This window comes from Ochotona princeps, chromosome 26, assembly GCF_030435755.1.
Source record: "Ochotona princeps isolate mOchPri1 chromosome 26, mOchPri1.hap1, whole genome shotgun sequence".
NCBI classification, from domain to species: domain Eukaryota; kingdom Metazoa; phylum Chordata; class Mammalia; order Lagomorpha; family Ochotonidae; genus Ochotona; species Ochotona princeps.
In genome coordinates, this window is record NC_080857.1 from 30,295,078 (window position 1) to 30,321,313 (window position 26,236).

Consider the following 26,236-nt stretch of genomic DNA (forward strand, 5'->3'; position numbering starts at 1 on the left):
AACAATAGACTGACTTGGAAATAAAGCTTCTGATACATGAACTGGTACCCATATGGGATGCCACAACACTGGCCTGTGGATTGATGAGCTTTTAAAATTAGAACATTATAACATACACACAATGTTCATACAGCAACTTGCATTGAATTACGACCAAATAAGATCTAAAACCATTTGCAGATTGCCATTATTGTGGACTTTCAGGCTCATTGGGGAACCTAACATAATAATCATAACACAATTCCAAGTTGTATAATAACAATAGCATAATAATTATGAGGAGAATAATAAAGAATAATCACTTTTCTTGATAAGTATATTGCTATCAGGAAGGTTGTCAAATGGTTCAAGTTGTGGGAAATGTCAGCGACACATTTTTCTTCTTTTCTAGAAATTCTTGGCTTACAAACCTTAAATGGAGGTAGGCTGCTGAGAGGTGTGTCGGCAAATAGGCCATGCGAGAGTTGCGAGGCTCCGGGTGGGCACTGAACTGTGATCTCAAAGTTCGGAGCTGCTGACCATCTCAGAGGAAGGGTTGAGAAATATCCTCTTTTTCCACCAGGAAGGGGTTACCCTAAGATTTCTATTCCTTGTCTTCCAGCATTAAAAGCATAAAATGTGCAGATATTTCAAGTCAAACAAGTGAATTATGGATAACAATGTGGTCAAGATAGGCTAAGGATGACTAGAGATCTATGGATTGGAAGGGAGGCAGCTATCTGAGTGTCTAAGAGGAGGAAAGATGCAGAGTGTTTAGTGAGATTGGGATCAGAATTCCAAATGACAATCGGCTATCTCATGAATGCATTTCGTATTCCCATGTGTGTTGCAAACGGAACTCAGCTCTGGTCTCTCTCTGTGTCAGCCACGTAGAATTTCCAGTGGGAAGCCTGTGGAGTATGTTGACTTGTAGGGTTTCTTTTTTTAAACAAAGGTTTATATATATTTTTTGAAAAGCAGAGTTATACAGAGGGAGACAGTGAGAGAGATCTTACATCTGATTTTTCACTCCCCAGATGGATGCATTGGGCAGGGTGGGCCAGGCTGAAGCCAGGAGCCAGAAACTCCACCAGGATCCCCCATGTAGGTGCTTGGCGCATCTCCCACTGCTTTCACAGTAGATCAGAAGTAGAGCCACTAGGATTGGAACCAGTGCTCATATGGGATGTAGCAAGTGCAGGCTTAACCTGCTGCACCAAAGCAATGGTCTCCACATTGTACTTTTCAACAAAAACTATGTTAGTGTATTTTCTTTTTTTTTTTTTTTATTAATCACATGTTAGTGTATTTTCATTCAAATGTGTATTTTGAGAGTTACTATAATGGTGAATTTTGTAGCAAACCCGGATACATTATTTTCTACAGAGAGTAAGCATGAGTTAAATAAGTGGTCTACGCTGGTTTCTGATCTCATGGTTCAAAGTCGTTTCTGGCCAGTGAGGTATTAGTAGAAGCAACACTGCCACCTTCTGGTATATCTATGTTACATTTCTTTGATTGCATCATAAGCACCCTGACACTTTTAGAATTTGTTTCCATCAATACAGATTTAATTTGATTTGAAATTTTGTTACCATTATTTTATGATGCATTATTTGTGATACGTTATAAAACATTATTTGATTATATGCTAAATAATATGAATAGAGATCAAAGTCTGGAAATGAAACAAAGTTTATACCAGGCCCATTGTGATGTTTTATTTAAGTACAGCTTAACATACCAAGCATGTTCTTGTATTAGGATTGGAGATATGGAAGTGGGTTAAGGGGCAGTATGGTGAAAAAATTCCCCAACAAGCATCGTTAGCCACGAGAACAAGTCGATCAGACAGCTTATTTAAATAGTGAATAGAATTTTTCAAGTTTTTTCTTTCAGATATTTAGTTCACCTTATCTGAGGTTAAATATTTTGAATTACAATATCTTAACCAGTTCACTGGAACCCGTGTGTAGCTATGGTTTTCCGGAACTGGGTTTCCTGTGTCAGAACTGGCTGCATGAGTGAATTAATATCTGCTTCCATAAGTCAAATCTGAAACACTGTTGCGACTCGGGCTAAAGAGTGACACTTAAATGTTATTCGTTGTCATTTGACGTGCAGAACAGAGCCTTTCCATTCTCTGCTAGGGCCAAGAGCCCAGAATTTAGTTGGGTCTCACTTGTGAATGGCAGGGACTCCATACTTGAGCGGCAGAGGGCTGTTTCCCAGGATACACATTAGCAGGACATTGGCTCAGAAACAGTGTAGCCAGCAGGAACTTAGATGTGGGATGGGGGCTTTTCAAGGGTTGACTTAATTGCAAATGCTTGTCCATTTAATTTTCCCTTTCTCATGGATCTTTCTTACGGAGTCCTAAAGCAACTGCCCCTAAGTAAAGAAAAATGCTCGAGGGTCAATCCTATTCATTTTCCCACTGGATACATGTGAGATTGTATTTAAGACGTAAGTGTGAAAGATTTCACACTTAGCAGAATGTTGGAGTTGTGACTGCTGCTGAAGGACTAGACCATGGAATAATATAGGGGATACCAGCAGGAGGCAGATGAGAGGGTGGAACAGGGAGATCCCCATGCCTGTGGGCTCGTATCACGAAAAATAAATAGATAAGTAGGTAAGTAAATAAATAAATATAACAGCCTTTCAGGGGGAATTTCACGACTGCTAGGGATTGTCTGCTTTTAGGAATATGTACCTGAGAACAGTAAAATCCTGTAGAGGTCAATGTTAACTTACAGAAAAGCAGTAACAGTGCAAACGTGTCTGCATACACTAAAATAAATTCTCCGTAACGGAGGGTTAGTTCACCTCCCCTCACCAAAAGCACCACTTTGACTGTTCCCATTGGTCAAGGTCTCCGCTGCTTGCTTGCTGTTCTGACTCTGTTAATGGAGTTCTAGTCTCTGGATCCCTAAGCAATTGTACTTTATTTATTTGACAGGAGTTCAGCTTGAATTGTTAGCAAGTACTACTAATTGAAAGCCTCCTTTGGGCATTTGTTTCGTATTTGCGTGAGAGTCTTGACTATGCCTTCCCACTAAAGATTTTGTAGCAAGACTCGACAGTGAGCTGGAAGAGGGATCTGGGAGCCCTCTCTCTTTGCTTGCTTTGTTCCGAAGGTAACCCAAAATTTAGTTTACTTGACTTCCTTAAAGAGCATGACTGAGAGAGATTAAGACTCTGTAGGAACGAAGGTAGAAAATCCTTTATCTGCCAATGTGGATTCCTGTTGAGGGACTCCCATATTTACCCTAGTGACCCTGCACTGTGCACACCATTTCCTGGAGCTTCTCTTCTGGAACTTACTGTAGAGTCAACTGTGTAGCTTTTGCCCCACTTGGGTTTGCAACTTTGTGTGACTTTCCCTAAAAAGTTGGCTTTGTTGTTAAGCAGAGCTGCTTCAAATTCTAGCTCTCCCATGCACGAGCTGCAGGGCCGTGTGGAGATTGCTAGGTATTTACTCATCTGTAAAATACAGCTATTGTGAAGAGAGGATGAGATAATCCCTAACATACCTGATACATCAGCGCCCCATGAGCTGCACATGTTGTTATGTAAAGACAAACACGTGGAGCTGGGAGCCCCGTTTTCTTTTGGGTCCTACTGATTTGCACTTATGCAGTCACCCTATATTTTGAATTCACGATTACGTTAGAGAAGACTGCTCCCAAGAGACGTGCATTTTGTCTGAAGGATCTACAGCGGGGATCAGGCAGTTTCCTGGAGTGCGTAGATGAGCTGTGTCCTTTCAATTCCTGGATTTTGGGGAGGTCAAAGGCGTTCCAAGGTGGTTTGCAGAAACCAAAGCGTGGTGAGTGGCCTGTGGTAGCACACAGAAGCATTTCAGCTTGAATAACTGGTTTGATGCGGCTCCAGGAGAGAAGAGCTGAGCTGAATTTGGGAAGGGCATGTTTCCAGATACAGATAGAATGCCTGTAAGCCACCAGGCGGTCAAACACACGACTCTGGCCTCCTTCTGATGTGTGAGATGACACGGAGAATCCCTTCAGGATAAGGTTGGCTCTGCCACCACACTCTCCACATGGCGCTGAACTGCTGGTAGATGTCACCATTGAACTAGACCAGCAAAAGATCTCAGCATCTCCTCTGCCGCAAGGTGGTAACGACAAAAGCCACATCTACTTCCCACTCCTCTACCAATAGTTTCTATGTGATAAGAAAAGTTGACTCTGAAATTTGCATATTATGGAGAGAGAAAGGAATTCTGACAGCAACGGATTAATACATCTGAATTTTGATTTTAAAAGTTGTAGATCGTTGCATGTCTGTTAACTTCGTATTGATGAAGTTTACTATTTTTCTTCGGTGTGGACTGTGCACACTGGCTCTGCATTTAAAGGGATGCATAATGGAAGTGTAGTGGAAACTGATACGTTTAGATGTGGAGACAGAGAGCAGTGTGTCGCTATGCATTCAGAACAAGGATGGACTTCCAGTGAAATGCTGAAGATGTCCTGACAGTAGGATGCTGGACTCTCCGACGTTATCCATGCCTACATTGTTGGGAAATACTTCAATAACAGCATGATGGACTTATGACTGTTCATGAAAGACACCCACTGTAAAACTAGAGGGAAAATCAGTCGGGAGGGGAGGGAACTTGGGGAGAAAGATGGGGAATCCCAGTGTGCATTAAACTGTGTCATAAAACAAAAGTAAAAATTTTAAAAAGTTGAAAATGAAGGTTTTGAACTTTATGTACACTGTTCTGTAGTGCTATTGATGCTTCAATATATATATATATCTTTAAAGATTTACTTATTTTTTATTGGAAAGTCTGATTCACAGGAAGAGAGACAGAGAGGAAGATCTTTCATCCGCTGGTTCACTCCCTAAGTGGCCACAATTGGCCAGAGCTGAGCCAATTTGAAGCTAAGAGTCAGGAACTTCTTCCAGGTCTCCCACGCGGGTGCATGTCTACCCTATATTGTAGATAAGCGAAACCGCTCACTTCTGGGAATGTATCTAAGGGGAATTAAGTCAGCACATGAGAGAATACCTGCAGTGTCCCCTGTTTATTGCAGCATGAATATTCTTCAAAAAATCAAAAGTGGATGTACCGTGTGGTTCAGCTATTACACTGTAGGAATACATTAAAAAATGAAGATAGATACCTGCTTTATCATGTTTTTTCACAATATCAAATTATATGAAATTATTCTACGTGTTCATCAGTGGGTTAATGGATAAATAAAGTTTGGTATATGTATGTGTGCCTATGTGTGTGCAGTGGAATATCACTTTACCCACAAAACAGATGAACATCTGGTGTTTGCAATGAAATGGATGAAATTGAAGAGCATTATACTAAGTGAAATAAAGCAGACGCAGAAAGACAAATACCATATTCTTCTTGTCATATGTGGAAGCTAATATATATGCTGTATTTTAATATATTTTATTATATACAAAAATGTATGAGTGTCATATTATTTGGGATATAGAGATTTGTAGAGGTTGTCTTCCCTGAATGACACCTTTACACAAAAACACATCTTCTTCTCTGCTTTTATACTCATTGCCATGAATTCCATGTTTTATGATATCACTATAGCTACCCTTGTCTTCCAAAATTAGTATGTTTATGTATATATGCACACACACGCATAATATTAAATATAGAATGAATTTTGCAAATTGTCAAAGATTGTTAAACTTATAAGTCCTATGTCACATACCTGAGTTTGGTACCTGTTTTCAGCTCCTTATTCCAACTTGTAGCTAGTATGCACCTTGTCCCTGCCACCCATTTGGGAGATCTGTATTGCATTTCCGATTTCTGGCTTCAGCTTGGCCTGTTAATAACTATTGTGTGAGTATAGGAGAGAACAGGAAGATGGGATTTCTGTTTCTCTGTTTCTTAAATAAAGCAAACAAACAAAGAAAGAGCATAAGCCTGCAAGCCACTGGGATTGATTGCTTAATACTTTTTATTTGGTTACAGGTTTTATTTCTTACAGGGTGCTTTGCTCCTGGAGTCAGGTTTAAACAAGACAAATGTGTATTGTGATTTCCAATCACATCAACGTTAACCCCCAACGAGGGCTATGTGTTAACAGTTACAGACTGAGATACTAACAAAGACCTTACGGTACATTCCCACATTCCAATGTCACCAACACACAGGACGAGGTGAGCAATGGGGCTCTTAGTGGTTTGTCATGCAATCGTCCTAAGATGAAGAACTTCGTACTTAAAGTATAGCAGATGTTTCCTAGGTCACAGAATTTACTGGACACTGACTATGTGGTATCTCCATTTCAGAGATAGTGCACTTGGCTTGGCTTGGGTCTCCAGGACCACCATTCCCTCCCTAAGTCCACACCACAGTGAGAAGATGTCTTCACCCCTGGACTCCTAGGTTGAGCAAGAGTGCAGCTAATTGGGAAAGCACAGTGAGCGATGCAGTGATCCATGTTTCTAAGAGGTCTGCATATGCTCCTGGAAGTAGCCAATGCGTCCACTGTTCAAACATTGGTGTGAGGAGCAATGGAGAAGACTTTATTGCGGAGTTCCCAGCCTGGTGAAGAGTTGCATGCCCTGGAGAAGCAGAATACGTAACATGCTTCTTAAGGAAGCATACTCTTATTTTTGATAGGTCTCCAGGTTCTGATTTTTGTTGGAAAATACACAGAATGCTCAAAACCATCAAGAAAATGATTTTATTGTGGAAACACAACGAATCAATGCATTTTTTAAAAGATTTATTTTTATTACAAAGTCAGATATACAGAGAGGAGGACAGACAGAGAGGAAGATCTTCCGTCCGATGATTCACTCCCCAAGTGACCACAACGGCCAGTGCTGTGCCGATCCGATGCTGGGAACCAGGAACCTCTTCCAGGCCTCCCACGCGGGTGCAGGGTCCCAAAGCATTGGGCCGTCCTCCACTGCTTTCCCAGGCCACAAGCAGGGAGCTGGCTGGGAAGTGGAGCTGCCGGGATTAGAACCAGCGCCCATATGGGATCCCGGCGCGTTCAAGGTGAGGACTTTAGCCACTAGGCCACGGCACCGGGCCCGAATCAATGCATTTTTAATGAAGTATACTCTGGTTATTTGTTTCCACATGTCTCTGGAGTTTCCTTATAACCGGCCTAATGGCTCGGAATTGGCTGTTGTATCCCAAGGAAAATTACTTCATAACAGAGTTCCAGATTAATAAAGAGCACAATTGACTAGCAAAACCCAATGCATAGCACGTCTTTGAAAACAGACGCTCTGGTGCAATATTCCACCATGCTTCCATAAATATATAAACAATAGTTTATAATGGGCTAATATATAAAATGCTCATTAATATTAAAAAAGTGGCATGGAGCAATTACTCATTACACGGCTCCCAGACTGGAAAATATGTAACTGGCACAGAGTAACCTTTTAAGAACAACACTGTGATTTGTTTTTCATGTTTTCTGGATTCTGCTTACGATGGATTTGTATGTGCAATGTTCAGAAATAGCTGAGAAACATCCTGAAGAGTCTGTAGCACTTGTTTGCTACAGGTGAATTCCTCGGAAAGCACAGAGCAGCACACACACACGTCTTACACATGATTTGACTCATGTTTCTGAGGGGGCTCTCTAGGGTGCTTGTGCTGGGCCGACGTGCGCATGCTTGGCAGTAGCTGAAAAAGAACATGTAAAAAAAGGCTTACTGCTGCGTAAAGAGTTCCATTCATGGGGAAAACACACTTTACAGCGCGTCTTTTGAGATTCATCCTGTGATCCACGCTTTGGAAGGTGTCTGGATCCTTCTTCTGATAAGTATATACATGTCATTCTCTTGGAAAATGATTTCATTACCTTGTGCCCAGATGGAGTGGACTTCAGTGTACTGGGACAACAGGATACACAATGCAACTTTGAATGAATGTGCACTCATTCATGCCTGCTTGTGTCCTCTGGGTTCCGCTTAGAATGGGCCTGTGTGTGCAAAACTGGCTGGAAGGACTTCATCCCAGAATTCCCACCTTGCTAAAGAGCTCAATTCACTATGAAAACTCAGTGCACACCACATATCTTAAGCAGCAGTATCTGTATTACCCATGCTTAATGCTCAGAAATGCCTCAAAAGTCCATGGTACAAAATTGCATTACAGTGTTCTCTGCTTTATAGACATCACTTCACTGGGAAGAAAGCATCTTTTAAGAAGCCTTTTTGATTCGTGTTCCCAAGCCTCTGAATAGGGCTTATAATGGGCATAGATGGACATTGTTCAAAATGGCTGGAAAGTACCATGAAATAAGATTTTATCATGGGGCAAGTGTTTATCCAGTGTTTAAGATGCAATTTAGGATGCCTACATCCTACACTGGTGTCTTCGAGGTTGACTGGTGATTGCAACTTCTTACTAAGATGGACTCTGGAAAGCAGTGGCAATGGCTCAAGCAGCTGGGTATCTGTGAATGACCTCCATTGAGTTCTTGGCTCCTGGCTTTGCATCTCAGCTGTTATAGGCATTTGGACTCTGTCTCAAATGAACAAATAAAATGTAAGATGTTTCATTGCTATATTATTAGTTAGTGTGTTTGAGTAGAGCTCAACACACTAACAGAAAGTAGGATACAATGCATCTTCTAAGAAAACATTTCATGATACTGTGAGGCTGCCAGTGCAAGGCTGTGAAATAACAAACACCATGGACAAAGATGTAATTACAGACTTCCTAGGCTGGTTAATTAGGTAACTCACTAGGAAACACAATGCATCATGCTTTCTCAAGCTCTTTCTATTGTTTGTTTCCAGGAAGTTTCTTTGTAGTGTTCAAAGTAGGACTACATGCTCATTGCTTAGAAACGGTTGAAAAACACTGTGGATAAAAGCTTCATTATAGAGTCCCTAGTTTGAAACTAATTCAAGTCTCTGGAAACAGAGTTTCTTAGGTCTTGGAAACGGCTCATCACCATAACATGTAGAAACAGTGTGGACTGGGCTGAGGCTGTAGGTACTTGGCTCTCCCAGATGCGTGGCTGCAGCCGGGGGAATTCCGGCTGTGTGACCCAGGCCCCAGCTGTGTGTTGTGTGGCCCAGGCCCCAGCTGTGTGTTGTGGGAACTTGGGGATGTGTGGTTACAGGGAGTCTGGGAGATGGCATAGATGGGGACGAGCAGGGACCTAATGGCTCATGTCCAGGTGAGGAATGACTTCTTTGGAACTTCCATGGACAAGATCATGAAGGGATACAACATGGGCATCAGCAAAGGGAACAGGTACTGTGAAGCTGGGACATGAAGTCAACAAATACGTGAGTGAATCAGTTCTGGGGTGGAATTTGTGAAGGAGTATGTGGGCTCACCCATGTGGAACAGCGATCTCTGTTGGCACATGCAAGAACTGTGGCTGGGAATAGGCCTGGTTGGGGAGTTAAGGAGATGGTCTAGCTGGTTAGGAATTCTTATTGGTGAATGTGATAGCTGGAAGAGGTGCAATATGCTGAGCAGACCATGGCTGCAATCTCCCCTGGCATGGGTGTGGCCTGGGTTTGGGGAAGGCCAGACTGGGCTAGACTCTAACACCCACTGGTACTTGTGAGGGTCAGGGTGGATGTAGAACAGGCTGGGCTAGGTTTTGGCTCCTGATGAACTGTTTCTTGGCATGAATCAGGTGTGACTGGGCTGCAGCGCCCAACAGTAAGAACTGGAAAGAGTGTGTGCCAATTGGGCAAGGATACTGTTCCTGCCAGGACAAGATGTGGACAAAGTCTACCTGGGCCAAGGACTCACCAGTGTGTGCAGGGTCTGTTATTGGGAGGAGACTGGATAGAGGAGCTTGGTGAACTCCTTTGTCAGGTTGCAGTCCCTGCAGGCAAGATCAAGATCCAAAGCAAGGAGCAACCCAAACCAGACCAGATTACAGTACCTGCTGGCATACATGTTGGTCAGGTCAGAGAGTGGACCAGGGCGGGCCAGTTCATTACATCCACTGGCAGATCTGAGAACTAAGATGGGGTGCAGGAGGGTCTGAGTCAGGCCACATCACCAGCCAGTTCACACTGGAGCCAGGAATGGGGGTTGATTGGGCAAGGCTAGGCTGTAGCACCAACTAGCAGAAGCTGGAACTGTGGACAAGTTGAATCAAACTAGACTGAAACACCCACTGGTGGATGGTTGGAAGAGATGAGCATGCCAGTCTGCAGGTGGTGGGTGCCAGGTCTGTGAGCCCCAGGACTCAAAACTCAGCCCTGCTCACCTTGATCAGTTGTCCACCTGGGTGTACACACTCTTCTCAAGAGGATGAATATACATAATCAAAAATGAAATAAATTTATTATAAAAAAGCTTTTAGGAGACAGTGGGAAATAAAGAATTGAATGAATATATCACAAAGGAGATTTAGGCTATGAAAGAGAATCAAATTGAAATACTTGAACTGAAATATACAATAGAGAAAAAGAAACCCAGAAATCCTCACCAATAGAATGAGCAAGTTAGAAGAAAGAATTTCAGAGCTAGAAGATGCTGCATTTGAAGACACACAGACAGAAATGTGGAAGAGGAACTGAATACAGCTAAGAAAACTAATGAGAATTGAATGACACCATCAAAAAATTAAATATATGGATGACAGGAGTTCCTGAGGCATGGAAGTGGGACTGCAGGGAATATATGATGAAATAATAAGAGGGAACTTGCCAAACATGGGGAACATAGGGTAAATCCAAACACAGGAAGGACAGAGAACCCCAAACAGATTTGATACAAAATGACCTTCACTTGGACCTATCATTATCAAACCCCCTTCAAAGAAAATACAATGAAACAGGCACATAAGAAAGATCAGATAATTTATAGGGGAACATCAACCAGACTCACTGCTGATTTCTCAGAAGAAATCCTTCCGGCCAGAAGAGAATGGAGTGACATATTTCAGATCCTAAAGCAACAACAACAACAAAAACAATCCAGAGTAACATATCTAGCAAAAGAACAATGTGTTAAATCAGTGAGTCAGAGTTGGTTCTTCGAGAAAATAAACCGAATAAATATTCCTCTAGCCCAACTAATAGAGAGAGAGAGAAAGAGAGAGAGAGAGAGAGAGAGAGAGAGAGAGAGAGAGAGAGAGAGAGAAAGAGAGGAGGACACAAATCAATAGAGACAAAAAGGAAATACACAACAGATACTTTGGACAGAAACAGAAAAATCAGAAACTACATAGGCAACTATATGCCAACAAATCAGAAGACCTTTAAGAAATGGATAGATTCCTGGACATGTACCATTTGCCGAAACTGGGTCACGAGGTAACAGAAAGTCTAATTAAACCTGTAAACTGAGATGGAGGTTGAATCGGTAATTTAACTCCTCCCAACAAAACACACAGGACTAGATGGCTTCAGTGCTGAATTATACCAAACATTCCAAGAACAACTGACTCAAATCTTGCACAATCTATTTAAAATAATAGAAAGGGAGGCAGTCCTTCCAAACTCCTTCTATGAAGCCACATCCCCTTAATACCAAAACCAGAGACACAACAGAGAAAGTGAATAACAGACTGATATATCCCTGATGCACATACATGCTCAAATCCTCAACAAAATAGTAGCTAACAGAACCCAACAATACCTTGGATGTCTCATTCGCCCACAGCAGGTGGGATTTACGCCTGGCACGCGGGGATGGTTTAACATACACAAATCAATAGACATGGTACAATAATAAAATGAAGAGCAGAACCACATAATTGCCTCAATAGATGCAGATAAATCATTTAATAAAATAAAATATCACTTCATGATAAAACCCTAAGCAAGATAGGTGTAGAAGGAACATTCTACAACATAATCGAAACGATTTATAATAAGTCCAATGCTAGCAACATCCTGAATGGGGAAAGGCTAGAAGGCTCCCTCACTAAGATCTGGAACTAGACAAGGGTGTCCATTATCTCCATTGTTATTCACCATAGTACTGGAAGCCTTCGCTATTAGAATAAGAAAGAAAAAGAGATCAAAGGAATTGAGATTGAAAAAGAGGAAATCAAATTATCTCTGTTTGCAGATGACATGATTCTACAAATAGGAGAACCAGTGGACTTTATACAGAGCCCACTAGAGCTCATAAGGGAGTTCAGCAATGTGGCAGGGTACAAAAGAAATGAAAATAAATCAATGACTTTAATATACACAAACGATAGCAGGGCTGAAAGACAGCTAGTCAGAACAGTCCCATTCAAAATAATCAAGAACTTTGAGTACCTTGAAAACCTTGACATAAATCTAACCAAATGTGACAGATCTCTATGAGGAAAATTACATAACATTAAAAAGGGAAATAAAGACTTTAAAAAATGGAGAAACTTGCCATGTTTCTGGACTGGTAGAACCAACATCATCAAAAACATCCATATGATCAAAAGTGACCTACAGATTCAAAGCTATCCCAGTCAAAATCTCAACAACATTCTTTAGAGAGCTTAAAAAAATGATACATAAATTCATTTGGAAGCACAAGAGATCACGAATAGCCAAAGATAACTTCAAGGATAAAAATAAGGTGGAAGAATCACAATTCTAGTTCTTTTAAACAAAGATTTATTTATTTATTTTATTAGAAAATCAGATATACAGAGAGGGAGAGACAGACAGAAAGGTCTTCCATCCACTGAGTCAGTCCCCAAGTGGCCACAACGGTTGCAGCTGAGCCAATCCAAAGCCAGGATCCCAGAGCCTCTTCCAGGTCTCCCACATGGGTGCAGGGTCCCAAGGCTTTGCGCCATCCTTGACTGCTTTCCCAGGCCACAAGCAGGGAGCTGGATGGGAAGTGGAGCAGCTGGGACACAAACCAGCACCTGTATGGGGTCCCAGCATGTGCAAGTTGAGGATTTAGCCCCTGGGAAACAGTGCCAGATCCAGTAGACATTTTTCAAAGGAACGAATTCAAGTAGTTAATAGACATATGAAAAAATGCTTAGGCTCCCTAGGAATGGGGAAATACAAATATAAATCACATTGAATTTCCACTTAACTCCAATGAGAACTGCCAATTATGCAGAACCTATTAGTAACACCAGCTGGAGTGGTTGTGGAGGGGAAAAAGGTACTCTCCACTCCACTGCTTGTTTGTGGACTGGTTCAGCCACCATAGAAGTCAGCATCAAGACTACTTAGACAACTGAAAATGTATCTACCCTGTGACCCAGCAATCCCACTCCTGGGAATATATCAGACAGGAGTGATACCTACATATGGGAACGTAAGCTGCATTGCTATATTCATAGAAACACAATCCACAATACTAAACATAAACAACCTAGAGCCCGTTGAAATCAGATCACAGAAGAAACTAGTACATATACTCAATGGGATATTTTTCAGCGATGAAAAAGAATGACATTCTACCATTTGCATCAAAGTGGTTCCCATGGGAGATCATTGTGCTCAGTGAAATAAGCCAGTCCCCAGAGAAGAAATATCATACATTCCCTCTGATGTAAGGCAACTTTCTTCTGAAATACAAGACAAAATTAAGTAACGGTAAATAAGTATACACATGTAATCTTATAAACAGTGTAATGGAGACCAGAGTACTGGGAGACGAAGGCTACCAATAAAACTGTTCAAGGTACCTTGGCAACAAAATACTAGACTCAACCATCGCTTGTATTGGCAATGTCATGACATACGTAATGAGCACAGAAATGGAATTGAGGGCTAAGGATAACAGCCTTGGGGATTTTTTCTATTGTATAAATTTATTTCTGATAATTTTTACATATTTGATTAGGGTGCAAAGGGTCAAGGGCTAGAGGAAAGTGGGTGAGACCATTGTTTCCACATTCTCTTTTTCTCTTCCTGTATCTGAGGGGAAGGAGAGAGATAAGGGGAGAAGCCACACCCAGCCTCTCAACCATCCCAGGTCCCCCAGTGTGGGGCATGCCCCAAGGGCACTGCTCAAGTGGTTTTGATAGTTCAAAAGTTTTGTATTGCTGCCGATCTTACCACTCCAATCACAATGAAATCTCTCCAAATTCCACCTCAGAGTTCCTGTTTGCTCAGGTATTCACTGCCAACACTTGGCTGGGGTAGCTGATCAATTGGTTGCATCCTCTGTCCTCTGTTATGGTACCAGGTGTCCTCTGCAGGCTCCAGTGTATTGCCATATCCTCTGTACGCACCTGGGCATGCTATCCCCTGCTCCATCTAAGCCACTGAAGAGGCCCAGCCCTGACACAGGCACTCCATGGTCATACCAGGGAACCTGCAATTCTCTCCATGGTTGGATTTCTGAGTCCAGTAGTTCAGTTGTAGGGATTCCTAAACAAAGTTCATTTGAGGTGATCCCAGACCTGATTCTTGTATTTTCATGCCAATACAACGTCTGGCGCAGTGCATCACTCAAATCAACCTATGTGCGATGTTAGTTGCAATTGCTGGGTCAGTTGTCTCCACCCCAGCAAACCAATGAATGTTGCAGTCCAGCCCGATCCTGCCCACCACATACTCGGGCCCCATGCAAACCAGTGGGCGCTAGAGCCTAGTAGAAGTGACTCACAATAACCCCCACCATACCTGCTGCCTGCCCTGCTTCCCGTGCTTGCCAGTATGTACAGCAGACTGGTTCTGTCTATCCCGCATCCCATTCAGCTCTCATACATGTCAATGGGCATTGAAGCCTAGTTCAACCCAACCAGACTGGTTATCAAGCCCGAACAGGTGCCGACAGGTGCCACTCTCTGTCTAGCCATGCCTGTCCCACTCCTGCTTCTCATGCTCACCAGTGGGAGTGGCAACACAAGTGGGAGGTGCCAATTGTTTCCCTACTGGGTTCACTCCAACTCCCGGATGTTGCAATCTCCAGGTGGTACTGCAGTTTAGCTTGACAGAGCTTTCCCCCTGTGCCAGCATTTGCTAGCTGATGCTGTGGCAAAGCCCAACCAATCCTCATCCCTTCTTGCTTATACATGTACCAGTAGGTACAGTTCACTCAGCCTGGCTTTTCCTTGACCCAGCTTCGTGCAGGCCAACAGCTATTGTAGCCTTGTTTGATCTGGTCCACCAAACAGGTGGACCTCTTAATGTTTAACACTATTTTCCTCATATTAAAAAATGTATTTTATATGTGTGTTCATGTTAGGAAGTAGGAAGACTATCTTTCCTAGAACTTTCCAAATGAGAAAAACATCCAATCGAGTAGGAATGTTTTCATTGTTAAAAAAGTAATTCAGTAAACATGATAGAGTGTAAGGTGACTTTAATTCACAATAATCTATAAAACATAATATAAGCAAATAGAAGGCAGCAGTTCCAAGGTTTCAATCATAAAATAGTGCCAAGGGGAAATGTTTATACCCATGATTTGATTGTTGTATTATATATGTGTGTTGCACTGAATACTATAAATACGTACAACCCTTGTTAGCAATCATTTTTAAGAGCAATTCATGTGCAAATTAGATTAAAAACCTTAGATGAGCAAGAGTTAACAAAAACAGTTTTTCCCTACTCAGGAAAAATCACCTGTTTATAATTTGATATATATGTTACAACCTTTTTGTCATTGTAGTTGACAAAACACAGTATTTTAAATGTGTTGACATTGCGAGTATACCGCTGTAGAACACGTTTTGCAAGCTAATATATCCTAAAAAGATTTCTATGCCTTTAAGTATTAATGCCATATTAATTAGCTATTTGAAAGGCAGAGTGACAGACAGGGAAATATAGACAGAAAGAGAAAGTTTTCACCCATAGTTTTGTTCTTTAAGCGCCCCCCTAAGCTTGGACTAAGCGAGGTCAAAACCAGGAGATAGCAACTCCATCTGTGTCTTCCATGTGGGGGACAGGAACCCAGGCACTTTGAACATCATCTGCTGCCTTGCAGATACATTAGCAGAAAGCCGGATGAGAAGCAACTAGTAGGTGGGATTTGAACCGGTACTCCAGCATGGAATGCAGCCATCTCAAGCAGTGTCTTAACTTGCTGCACCACAATGCTCACCCCCCATCTACATTATCAACCGTTTTTCTAAAACATGTTTTCATTCAATGGCTGAACCATCCTTTTGAATCAATGTGTTCCCAACACTTAACCATGATGAATACTCAAGTCCTCATCCAGTTCCACCCCATTTTAATATTCAATTAGGCCACCATCCCTTATCTTCTAAAAGGAAGGCCCAGAAGTGGTACGCAGCCACTGTGCCTTATTTGCAGCAACTTCCTCATGAAGAGAGATCGCTTACATTGCATAAATTTGGTTTTCCTGTGCACTCTAAAACTCAAATAGGACAAAAATATATACATTCAAATTTTAGAAGAAAAACATCCTTTGCTCTTTTCTTTTGAGTTTAAGCAATTAAAGTTTCTCAACTTAGGTTTCCTGGATTTGGGAGTGACACGTCCCATACCATGTGACATTCAGTAGCTTGCAGCACCTGTTTGAGTTTCAAGTGTATCTTGCCTTTTCTGTGGCAAGAGCCAACCTACGGATGTTGGCTATGCAACCAGCTGCGGCTTCCTGGAGGTCTTGGTCTGGGGATCCAACCATATCCAGTAGAAGCTGTCATAAGGGACAGGAGGACAAGGGAAACAAGATTTTAAAGACACAAAATTAGGTGGTTAAAATAATTTTAAAAGGTAAATACGTGCAAAAGTGTTCGCTTTCAACTGCCTCTGTATCTCTCAAATGATTGCTATTGCCACCACCCATGTAAGGTTAAAATAGCTTCTTTTCCTTGCCTTCTCATGTGTCCCCTTCTAACAGGCAATCATTCGTACTGCATTCAGAGAAATTTTCTACATTGTGAAATTCACCAGTAAGAGGAAAAATTCTAAAGACATAAAAAGGTACTCTCAATCTTCTGAAATGTAACAGAAGATAATATTGTTGGTTCTCTACTTCTCTGGCTTCCATATCTCTGATGCAATCAGGTGTGGAAGGAAAACATTGGGGAACATTGCACACGCACTGGAAGGTGGACAGACTTCCTTCCCTTGTCTTCAGAAGCAATGCAGTCTATCACCTATGTAACACCTAGATTATATTCGGAACTACATCAACATGAGTTGGACTTACCAACCTAACTTGAAGGGTTAAAAGCTGTTAGGATAATCATACCCACCATTATCTTCTTGAAATATGTGCAAGGAAGTAACTTATCATCATTTATCTGTTGCCTATGATGACGAAGTTTGCTTGAGTATAGAGTTCTAGTTTGAACACAGTTTCACTTAGGAGTTTTGAAGGCATTGTTCTATCGTCTTCTTACTACAATTTACTTCTTACCACCAGAAAGAAGTACAAAGTAGTTTTTATTCCAGCTGTGTGGTGGAGCTACCATTTCTCTTTCCATATAGATACATCTGTATCTATTTGTCTCTTGGGGATTATGGATTTCTTTGTGCTTAACATGCCATGATGTTGTATATGTTCATGGATCTGCTTTTCTCCATTGTATGTGGGTTACTTGATGGAACCTATTTTTTTTTTTGATCGCACTTTTTTAATCTGACCCGTCATGCACTTCAGTTCTGAAAGATTTTGTTGAATTTTCAGATTTCCTTTCTATCTTCTCATATTCTCCTTTCGGGAGTGACATTCTGATGCTGTATCTCCAACACTGTTTTTCCACTTATCTTTCCTATCCTGATTTTTAATTGATAAAAGGATGAGATTTCACAGTTTTCACAGCACAGATTAAGGAGCATAAGAAATCCACTTCCCTCTTCCATTCCTATCTCCTCCACTTACTATGTTCTCCTAAATATTTACACTAACATATTCATTCACTTCACAGTAACAGGCTTAACTTTGGGTATTTAAAGATATCAAGACACAGCAAGTAGAGGAAAGGGGAAAAATTAAACTAAAATTAAAAAGGAAATCCTATTATTATTCATGATATAGCAGTTAATTCCCAGCATGCTAATCTCACCTAGAGATTACATTTTTGTGGTTTCATCTATTTTTCCCTATATTTAGAAAATTCTTCTATTGAGTGAGTGTTTTCTAAATATTATTTTTTAAACTAAAATCTTGTTCTGGTTTCATGAATGCAATAACATTTCTGATAACACTGTGAATATTAATGGTGATAATGAAATGCTCCTTGCTATACTCTGTTCCCCTCCCCAAGGGTTTATTTATTTGCTACTGTTTGTCTGGGTCTCTATCTTGTACATTTAAGACATTGTCCAAATGTCAGTTACTTATTGGATGAGTGGACTTTCTGAGCACATACATGAGACTTGCTGACCACACTGTACCGAGCAGTCTGGATGGTCACAGGACTACTCACATTGGTCCTCTCCATGAAGGCAGGTGTTCAAGGCTATGGCCTTCTCTCTGCTGCCTCACCTGCCAGCCCCTGGCGATGCTGGATGGTATCTAAAAGGATCAACTAGAACCATGAAACTTTACAAGGCACTGCAGCAGGTCGAGACACTCTGTCTGCAGGCATGGCCCTGGCAACAAGGGTTGTATGCTGGGGTGTGTCAGCCTGGCACTGAGTCCCAAAACAGTCCAAGACTGTAGGCGAGGGTGAATGATAGAGCCAGCTGCTCATCTGCACAGCCAGGCACCAGGTGAGGCACATCTGGGTCTCTAGTCAACAGGCCCTGGGAAGTCTTGTGGGCACAAACCAATCATTTTTTGTCATTTTCAGCAACATGGATGGAATTGGAGGCCATTAGGTTAAAGGAAACAGATCAGACACAGCAACACAAATATCATGTGTTCTCATTCATGTTTAGAAGCTAAGACATGGCACTCATAGAGTATGAAAAGGAACAGTGGTTGCTAGAGTTCAGGAAAGCTGTGAGGGAGTCTGGAACAAGGGTACGGCACAGTAGGATAACTACAGTTGATAAGAATTGGACATTTCAAAATAGGGAATTTTGAATAATCACAACACAAAGAAATGATAAATTTCTGAAGTGACAGATATGCTGATACCATAAACTACATATTGGATACATGCATTTAAACATTACACTGTAGTGTGCACCCAGGAATATGTATGATAACCATGTATCAACTAAAAAGATATAGAAAAAAATAGAAAAAAGACTGTCAAGGCTTGGTCTTTAGCTGGTGCCATGGCTCAATACGTTAATCCTCCACCCTCTGGTGACAGCATGCCATTGGGCGCTGGTTCCTCTCCCAGCTGCTCCACTTCCCATCTGCCTGTCTGCTTATGGCATGGAAGGGCCAAGGAGTATAGCCCACGACCCTGGAGCCCTGCATTCATTTTGGAGACCCATAATAGGCTCCTGGCTCCTGGTTTTGGACTGGCCTATACCTGGATGTTGCAACCATTTAGGGTATAATTTCGTAGCTGGAAAAAAATCTCTCTCTCGCTCTGTACCTCTGTCTTTCAAATAAAAATAAATAAATCTTTAAAAAATGAAGAAAATGCTTTTAGTTTGTTAATGCTTTAGTTAAGCGCTGTGTCAGATACATTGGTGACCACTACCGTAATGCGCATGTGCTTTGCATTCTCCTTAATCAAATTCAAGTGATGAGCCGATGGCTTATTTTACTAAGTGCATTTACTTTGCTTTTTAAAATTCTATCTCTATTCAAACTTCCTGAAGCATGAAGTATGATAATGCATGTCTCAAATGCAGTCATCACCCATCCAGGAGGGAGGCAGTTTTGTGAGTTCAAACGCCCCCCTGTAGTAGCACACCAGCGTTCGCCATTTCTTTCCAGTCCACGTGTACCACACTTGGACTAAACGATACAGTGACTCGGATGTACCTTGACTGCGCCGTTCTCATGCATCGTGATGCAGTTGTTGATGTCTTCTGAGAGTTGGTACAGCGCCTGAGCTGTTGCTCGGTGCACACTGATGTCACTGGATTTCAGATAACGCACGAGTGGGGCCACTGCTTTGTGTTCACCGAAGGTCACTTTATTCCTGCCCCACACGCAGCAGTGTGAGATAGCTTCTGCTAGATGTCGCTTCAATTTCTCGTTGTTCTGCGCAGAGGAAAATGAATCGTGGGATATGTGCTAAGATGTTCCTGTGAGATCAGTTTTCTGCACTTTATGTTTTTTACCAAGACGCTCATGGGTCTAGCGAGAAGGGACAGCTCAATAACTACATTTATGTTTTGATGCAACTAGAATTTTGATGGTACAACAGACTAAGATTCAACCTTGAGTTTGCCTTTTTTTTTTAAATGAAATGAATGCAGTTAATATACTCAAGGGTGACCAGGTGTTGACATCAGTCATGTACCCAAGGACAACACAAAATTATGGAGCAATTAACCACTAAGTAATACAAATATTTAGATAATTTCTTAAAATATTTCAGGTTACTGGAGAAGTGGATTAGCTCTATATTTTCACCCTTCCAAAAGGAAGGCAGTGCACCAAATACAATGACCTCTTTTGGGCTTTCTACTTTAGTTTTCCTATTCTTTTTGTGTTGATTTTTTATTTATAAAACGTGAACGAATCTCACATATTTCATGATACAAATCTAGAATCGGAGCAATAATTTCAACCCTGTCCTTCCTGATGCCTGCATTCCCCAACCGCCTTCTTCCTTGTTTATTTTTACAATGGCATATTTTCCTTTTACTGTACAATTATAGGCTTAACAATCCATTAAGTAAAGATATCAATATTTAGCACATTGGAAAAAAAACCAGCAAACAAAAAACATCAGGAGTATAGATAAAGAATGTGAACAATAATCAAGTCCCAAAGATTGATATCTTTGCTCATATAGAGTATAGATTTCTTTTTCTCCGTGTATTACTTACCACAGATCAGGCAACACACACAATATTTTTCTTTAAGATAATGACTTAGATCACTAAGCATATTTGCCATTGTACCTATTTAGTTGCAAAAGACAAGCTTAGCTCCTTTGTTTTTTTGCGTGCGACTACCTCCAATAAGTATTATATAACTGAATAGGATATGTTTTGCTGTAATGGTATTGTTACTTTGATAAGGCCACACTTAGTTTCCTGAACTCAAAATCTTCTAGACACAACATTCTTCTGGTGTTTGAGTTTCTGCTGGGTTGCTCTGCTGTCACCTGTTAGTCCACGTGCCTATCACATGACTTCTTGTCACAGGGGAGTCGTCCCTCAAGGCTGTTCTAAATAGCCCAACTCTATAAATAATATAGCGATTGCTAGTCTTCTAGCTCAAGAATGCACCAACTCAAACTTGTCAAGTTGGAGCACTCACTGGCATGAAGATGATGATGACAGTGGTGGCAGTGAAGATAGTTAATACATAATGGCACTTCAAAATGTAGTATTTTCTTTGCTATGACACATTTAAAAAACTCTCTTGTATACGAATCTTGCCTGTTTAAAAAAAATCCCATACCTCAATGATGGATGGATGTTAACGAAAATTGAATCCATGTCTCTCAATTTCAAGCTCACTGTTTTTGCCACTACCCCATGCTATCTTAATACAGTAGGAATTTAAAGTAAAAAGATGCTACTTACTGTGTTGGTCAGTTTGGACAATAAAGGAACAACTCCATGATCTGTAATGACAGCTAAATTTTCTTGATCTTTTGCGATATTGGTAATCACAGCACATATACCTGCCAAAACTTCTTTGTTATCTGATTTCAGCAAATTAACGACAAGTTCCAAACCACCAACAAAGGAGCGAACCATTTCACCAGCATCCTAGGTGAAAATAGAGGCGGTATCAAAAACAAGTATGAAAAAAAGTAAGAAAAGTTACTTTTAAAAGTAACAATTAAGTTGAAAGTAACAATTAGGTAAAGAGTAACAAACAATAAGACTGTGAGATATACCTTTGGCATGAAAGAAAGTCCAGCTTAATTTATATGTAATATAAATATGTATATATATATTTGTATGTACATATACATATATGTATATATATGAATGATAACATTTATACATATAGCGCATATACATAAAATTCAGCTTCAGCAAATATTATGTGAGTGTCATTTTGCTTGCCATGGAGGATAGAGAAGTCAATAAAAATGGAGGACATTCTTACTATTTGTGGCAGTTTGCTCTATCAAGTCATCACAAATACAAATTAGATTCTATCCTTTGTGAAAACAGAGGCCACATCTTAGTTCAGTGATCTTTCTAAGCCATTCATTTGGCGATCTCATCCTCATATCAAGATGTGGCTCATAGACCTTTCCGGAAGGTACACATGTGGCTCACTGCTTGGGCTACAACTTCCTGTACCTATCCCTCTCGAATCAGTGGATCCTAACATGAGCAAATAACCAGGACCCTGGGACTAATTCACTGAGAATGTGATCCACTAAGTCTAGGGTGAAGTCTATAAAAACGTGTAAAGGTATAAGTCCTGTTAGCATGAAATAGCTAATAAAGCAAATCTATGTGTATTGTAAAAAGTACATATTTTTACATGCTCTCACATGCACATTTATGTGAATGTATACATGTAAATAACATTTGATTTTTTTTCCTGTTTGTGCTCAGTGACTGTAGAAGGAGACATAATTGGCATCACAGAAATAAATTACTTTGGGGACGGACTGTTGCTTTGGTAACACTTTTTATTTGATGCCCCTACTTGTAAAAAAATTTAATAATATAATCAAATTTGAAAGCTACATATCAACATGCCATATTAGAGTAAAACTTCAAGTCCTTAACTAAAGATATTCAAATCTTATAAGTCATGTTATTTCCTTTATGAAGATCTTTTGTGTTGCTGGGAACTATTGTAAAGTTATTGGTTTTCGGAAAAAGAGATAGTAGCTTTAGTGACAAGAATCTTGAAATATATTAAAACTGTTAAGTACAGTGGATGTTTGCCATAACAGTTAGTGTGGGTTTTTATCTTGGCTCTGCTTTTGATTTCAGCTTCATACCAAATTGCACCCTGGGAAGTAGCAAGTATTGGCTCAGGTACCTGGCCTGCTATCCATTCAGTTCCAAGTTCCCACAGGAACTGTGGGTACCCACTTGCTAGGCTGTACCTACCACCGGTGAGAATGAGAACCAGGACTCGGGGCAGGCCAGGCAGGGTCGGGTGAGAGGGACATGTTGGGCTGAGCTAAACTGCAGCACCCATGTGTGTCCACAAGAGCCAGATAGAATGTGAGCTGGGCTGGGTTAGGCAGAAGCAGCAGCTGGAGTCATGTCTGGTGGGGATAATTGGGGGAAGCCCTGACTAGGCCATGGCACCCACTGCTATGCATGAATACTGGGTCTGGTGTGGGCTGGCTGGGCAGAGCTGCAGCACTCATCGGTTTACTTGAGATGTGGCTGACGCAGAACTGCATCTGCCAATATGTGCACTGGCTGGTGCAGGTGACAGATCGCACCTGACCCTACGCTGGCTCGGGCACACAAGTCAAGTCTGAGGTCACTCCTGGTGAGGTTTATTGAAGGACTCAGCAACTAATACATCTGGACTCGGATCCTGGAAACAGGAAAAAATCACAGGGTGTGTGACTCAACCTTGGAGTGCATGTATAGCCACTGGGCCTCCTCAGTTGCTGCTGCCTGTGCAGTGGACAGCATGCCCAGCTGCACATGAAGGGACACTGTAGCCAGCTCATCTAGGCCAGCAGAGGATGGAAAGCAGAACAGGTTGGACGGTTCTGTCAAGCTTTGCAGCATGTTCCTGGGTCTGTGGATGCACTAAGGTAGGCTTTGTCAACGAATAGACCCTAGAGCGATGAAACCAACAACTTCTCAGAACTCTCAATATCACTCAGGTAACACCCCTGGAATACTCTTCCCCCGTTGAGGTCTCTAAAGCATCATCAAATGAGCATCCCTTATCCCCAGGTACTGATGTAGTTCAGCAGGAAGGAGTGGCCTCCTCCCTTTTCTCCCCTATAGACACAGGGAGCAAACAAAAAGGAACTGAACATTTGTCCTGCCCACCTTCCTCTGTGCCTGATCTTCCCAATCCTAATCAGAGGCCCACATGGACACGCATTCCTCTCAGTATAATAGTAGGACAGGCATTGGTCAAAAATTATTCTGGCATAACATTGATCAGCATTGTTTTCTAGCAGGTAAATCTGACTAAGAATAAACAAAAAAGTAATTAGTGGCCTGTGGTGACATCATTGAATATAGCACTGGAGATTCCAGAATGCTGGATTTTCAGTCTATACCTACCTTAGCGTTTTTGATGCATGGACAGAGGGCCCATGCTGCACTGGCCTGCACTTCTGGGTGAGGATTTTTCAGGAGCGACCACAGCAAACGGACTCCATCTAAGCGATCAATTATTCTATGGGGAAATCAAAAGTAGTGGTATAAACTGTAATTAGTAAGTTAGACCTGAAAACTTCAATAGCTAATCTAGCTACATATTTTAATTAATTTTTTTTGCAAATTACCACCAGTAGCAGGATCATATATGATATTGAATTGTTGGCACTGTAATTACAGTTTTAAATTCATGATCCAGGAAGCTAGCTGCCTTATAATTATGGGTCCACATAAACTTAAAAGTCACATATTAACTCTGCATAGAGTGTTAACTAAACGTGAGAACACTGATTTCTTTCATAGAATAATGCCTACTGTCAAAATAAATATCTGCTTCAAACTTGTGCCATTACTTTTATTCTGGTTTTTTTATTTGGGCTATGTTTATTTTAGCACGTGACTTATTTAGCCTATTTCTGTCCTTAATCTAACTTTTTTTTAAAGGAAGAGTGACTTCTGTTTAAAGATCTACAGAGAGAAAAAGAGGCAGAGAGAAAGATTCTTCGTTTGTTGATTCACTCCCCAAGTGACTGCAATGGCCAGAGCTAAGCTGATGTGAAGCCAAGAGCCAGGAGCATCTTCTGGGTCTCCTGTGCGGATGCAGGGTCCCAAGGATTTGGGCCACTCATTATTGCTTTCCGAGGCCACAGCAGGGAGCTGGATGGGAAGTGGAACAATTGGAACCTTAGCTGGTGCCCATATGTGATACTGGCACTACAGGCGAAAACTTTATCTGCTAGTTCACAATACCAGCCACCCAGCGCTATGGCCTAGTGGCTAAAGTCCTCACCCTGAACATGCCGCAATCCCATATGGGTGCTGGTTCTAATCCCGGCACCTCCACTTCCCATCCAGCTCCCTGTTTGTGGCCTGGGAAAGCAGTCGAGGACGGCTCAAAGCCTTGGGATCCTGCACCCACATGGGAGACCTGGAGGAGGTTCCTGGCTCTTGGCTTCAGATCAGCACAGCACCGGTCATTGCAGTCACTTGGGGAGTGAATCAATGGACAGAAGATCTTCCTCTCTGTTTCTCCTCCTCTCTGTATATCTGACTTTCCAATAGAAATAAATAAATCTTAAAAAAAACTTAGTTTTCCCTTTATCAGTTCACAGATCCTGTTGAGTACTCGAAATAGATTTAATGAATTGGTATGAAATAAGCAGGAAGGTAACACTGAGGACACCCCTAGAACTATCGATGACCTACTTTTTCCAGTTGACAGACAGATGGCTCTTTTTTGAGGATATTAATGTTTCCACATGAGAAACTGATGATTGGCTAGCATAAATTCTCCCACCAGGCCCAGATTAGCCCCCATTACATCCTAAGTAGCATTTGGTTAACTGAGTCATGATTTGGCAGTCTCACGTTTTATTTTTCATGATTTGTGCACCTAATTCTAAATGATGCCCCTCTCCCGTGACCACTCCAGGGTTTCCCTGTCACCCTCGTAGGGAGTCATAGTATGCACAGAGTCACTTACACCATGCTCTCGGGCTCCAGGGCACAGGCACCCACCGTCTTCGTGACGTTCACAAGCAGTGCTTGGTTTACTCCAACAAGAAGGTTCACCAGCTGTTGGATGCCACCACATCTCCGGACGATGACCCTGCTTTCATAATCTTGGCAGCATTCCCCTAAGGCCCCAACCACGTTGATGAGTACTTCTTCAGGCTGATCGGTTAAAAGTTCCACCAAAGCTTCAATGGCTTTGTATTCCCGAAACCTAAGTTCATTACATGTGTGTGTGCAGAGAGAGAGAGAGAGAGAGAGAGAGAGAGAAGGGAGTAGAGAGGGGGGGGAAGGAGGGAGAGAGAGAGCAATTATTTTTAGTATAATGTTAGTATTAATATATTAATAAAATATTAATTGCAATAACAATAGCTAAAAATTTTACTGCCAAAACCAAGTTCAATCAGCTATAAACAATCACCCAATGAAATCAATGTTATCTAATCATCATCCAGTGGGTAATCTGAAGATAGGTGAGTAGCGAGGATGGCATCTACCCCTAGTAGCTTGCTCCAGACCTGGGTCTTCAGGT

At 41.5% G+C, this 26,236-nt stretch overlaps 1 protein-coding gene across 1 annotated transcript in view; it reads right to left on the reverse strand.

The window, feature by feature from the left end:
- Positions 1 to 16,307: 16,307 nt before the first annotated feature.
- The window catches only part of LOC101531770 (outer dynein arm-docking complex subunit 2-like), a 36,818-nt gene continuing 26,889 nt past the window's right edge, over positions 16,308 to 26,236 (reverse strand). Inside the window, exons 11-15 of the mRNA XM_058655361.1 lie at positions 25,676 to 25,918; positions 24,097 to 24,211; positions 21,442 to 21,630; positions 19,721 to 19,942; positions 16,308 to 16,519 (exon numbers count right to left, since the gene is read on the reverse strand). Coding sequence (XP_058511344.1) covers positions 16,406 to 16,519; positions 19,721 to 19,942; positions 21,442 to 21,630; positions 24,097 to 24,211; positions 25,676 to 25,918 — 883 coding nt within the window. The 3' untranslated portion in view covers positions 16,308 to 16,405. The remainder of the gene's footprint in view (positions 16,520 to 19,720; positions 19,943 to 21,441; positions 21,631 to 24,096; positions 24,212 to 25,675; positions 25,919 to 26,236) is intronic.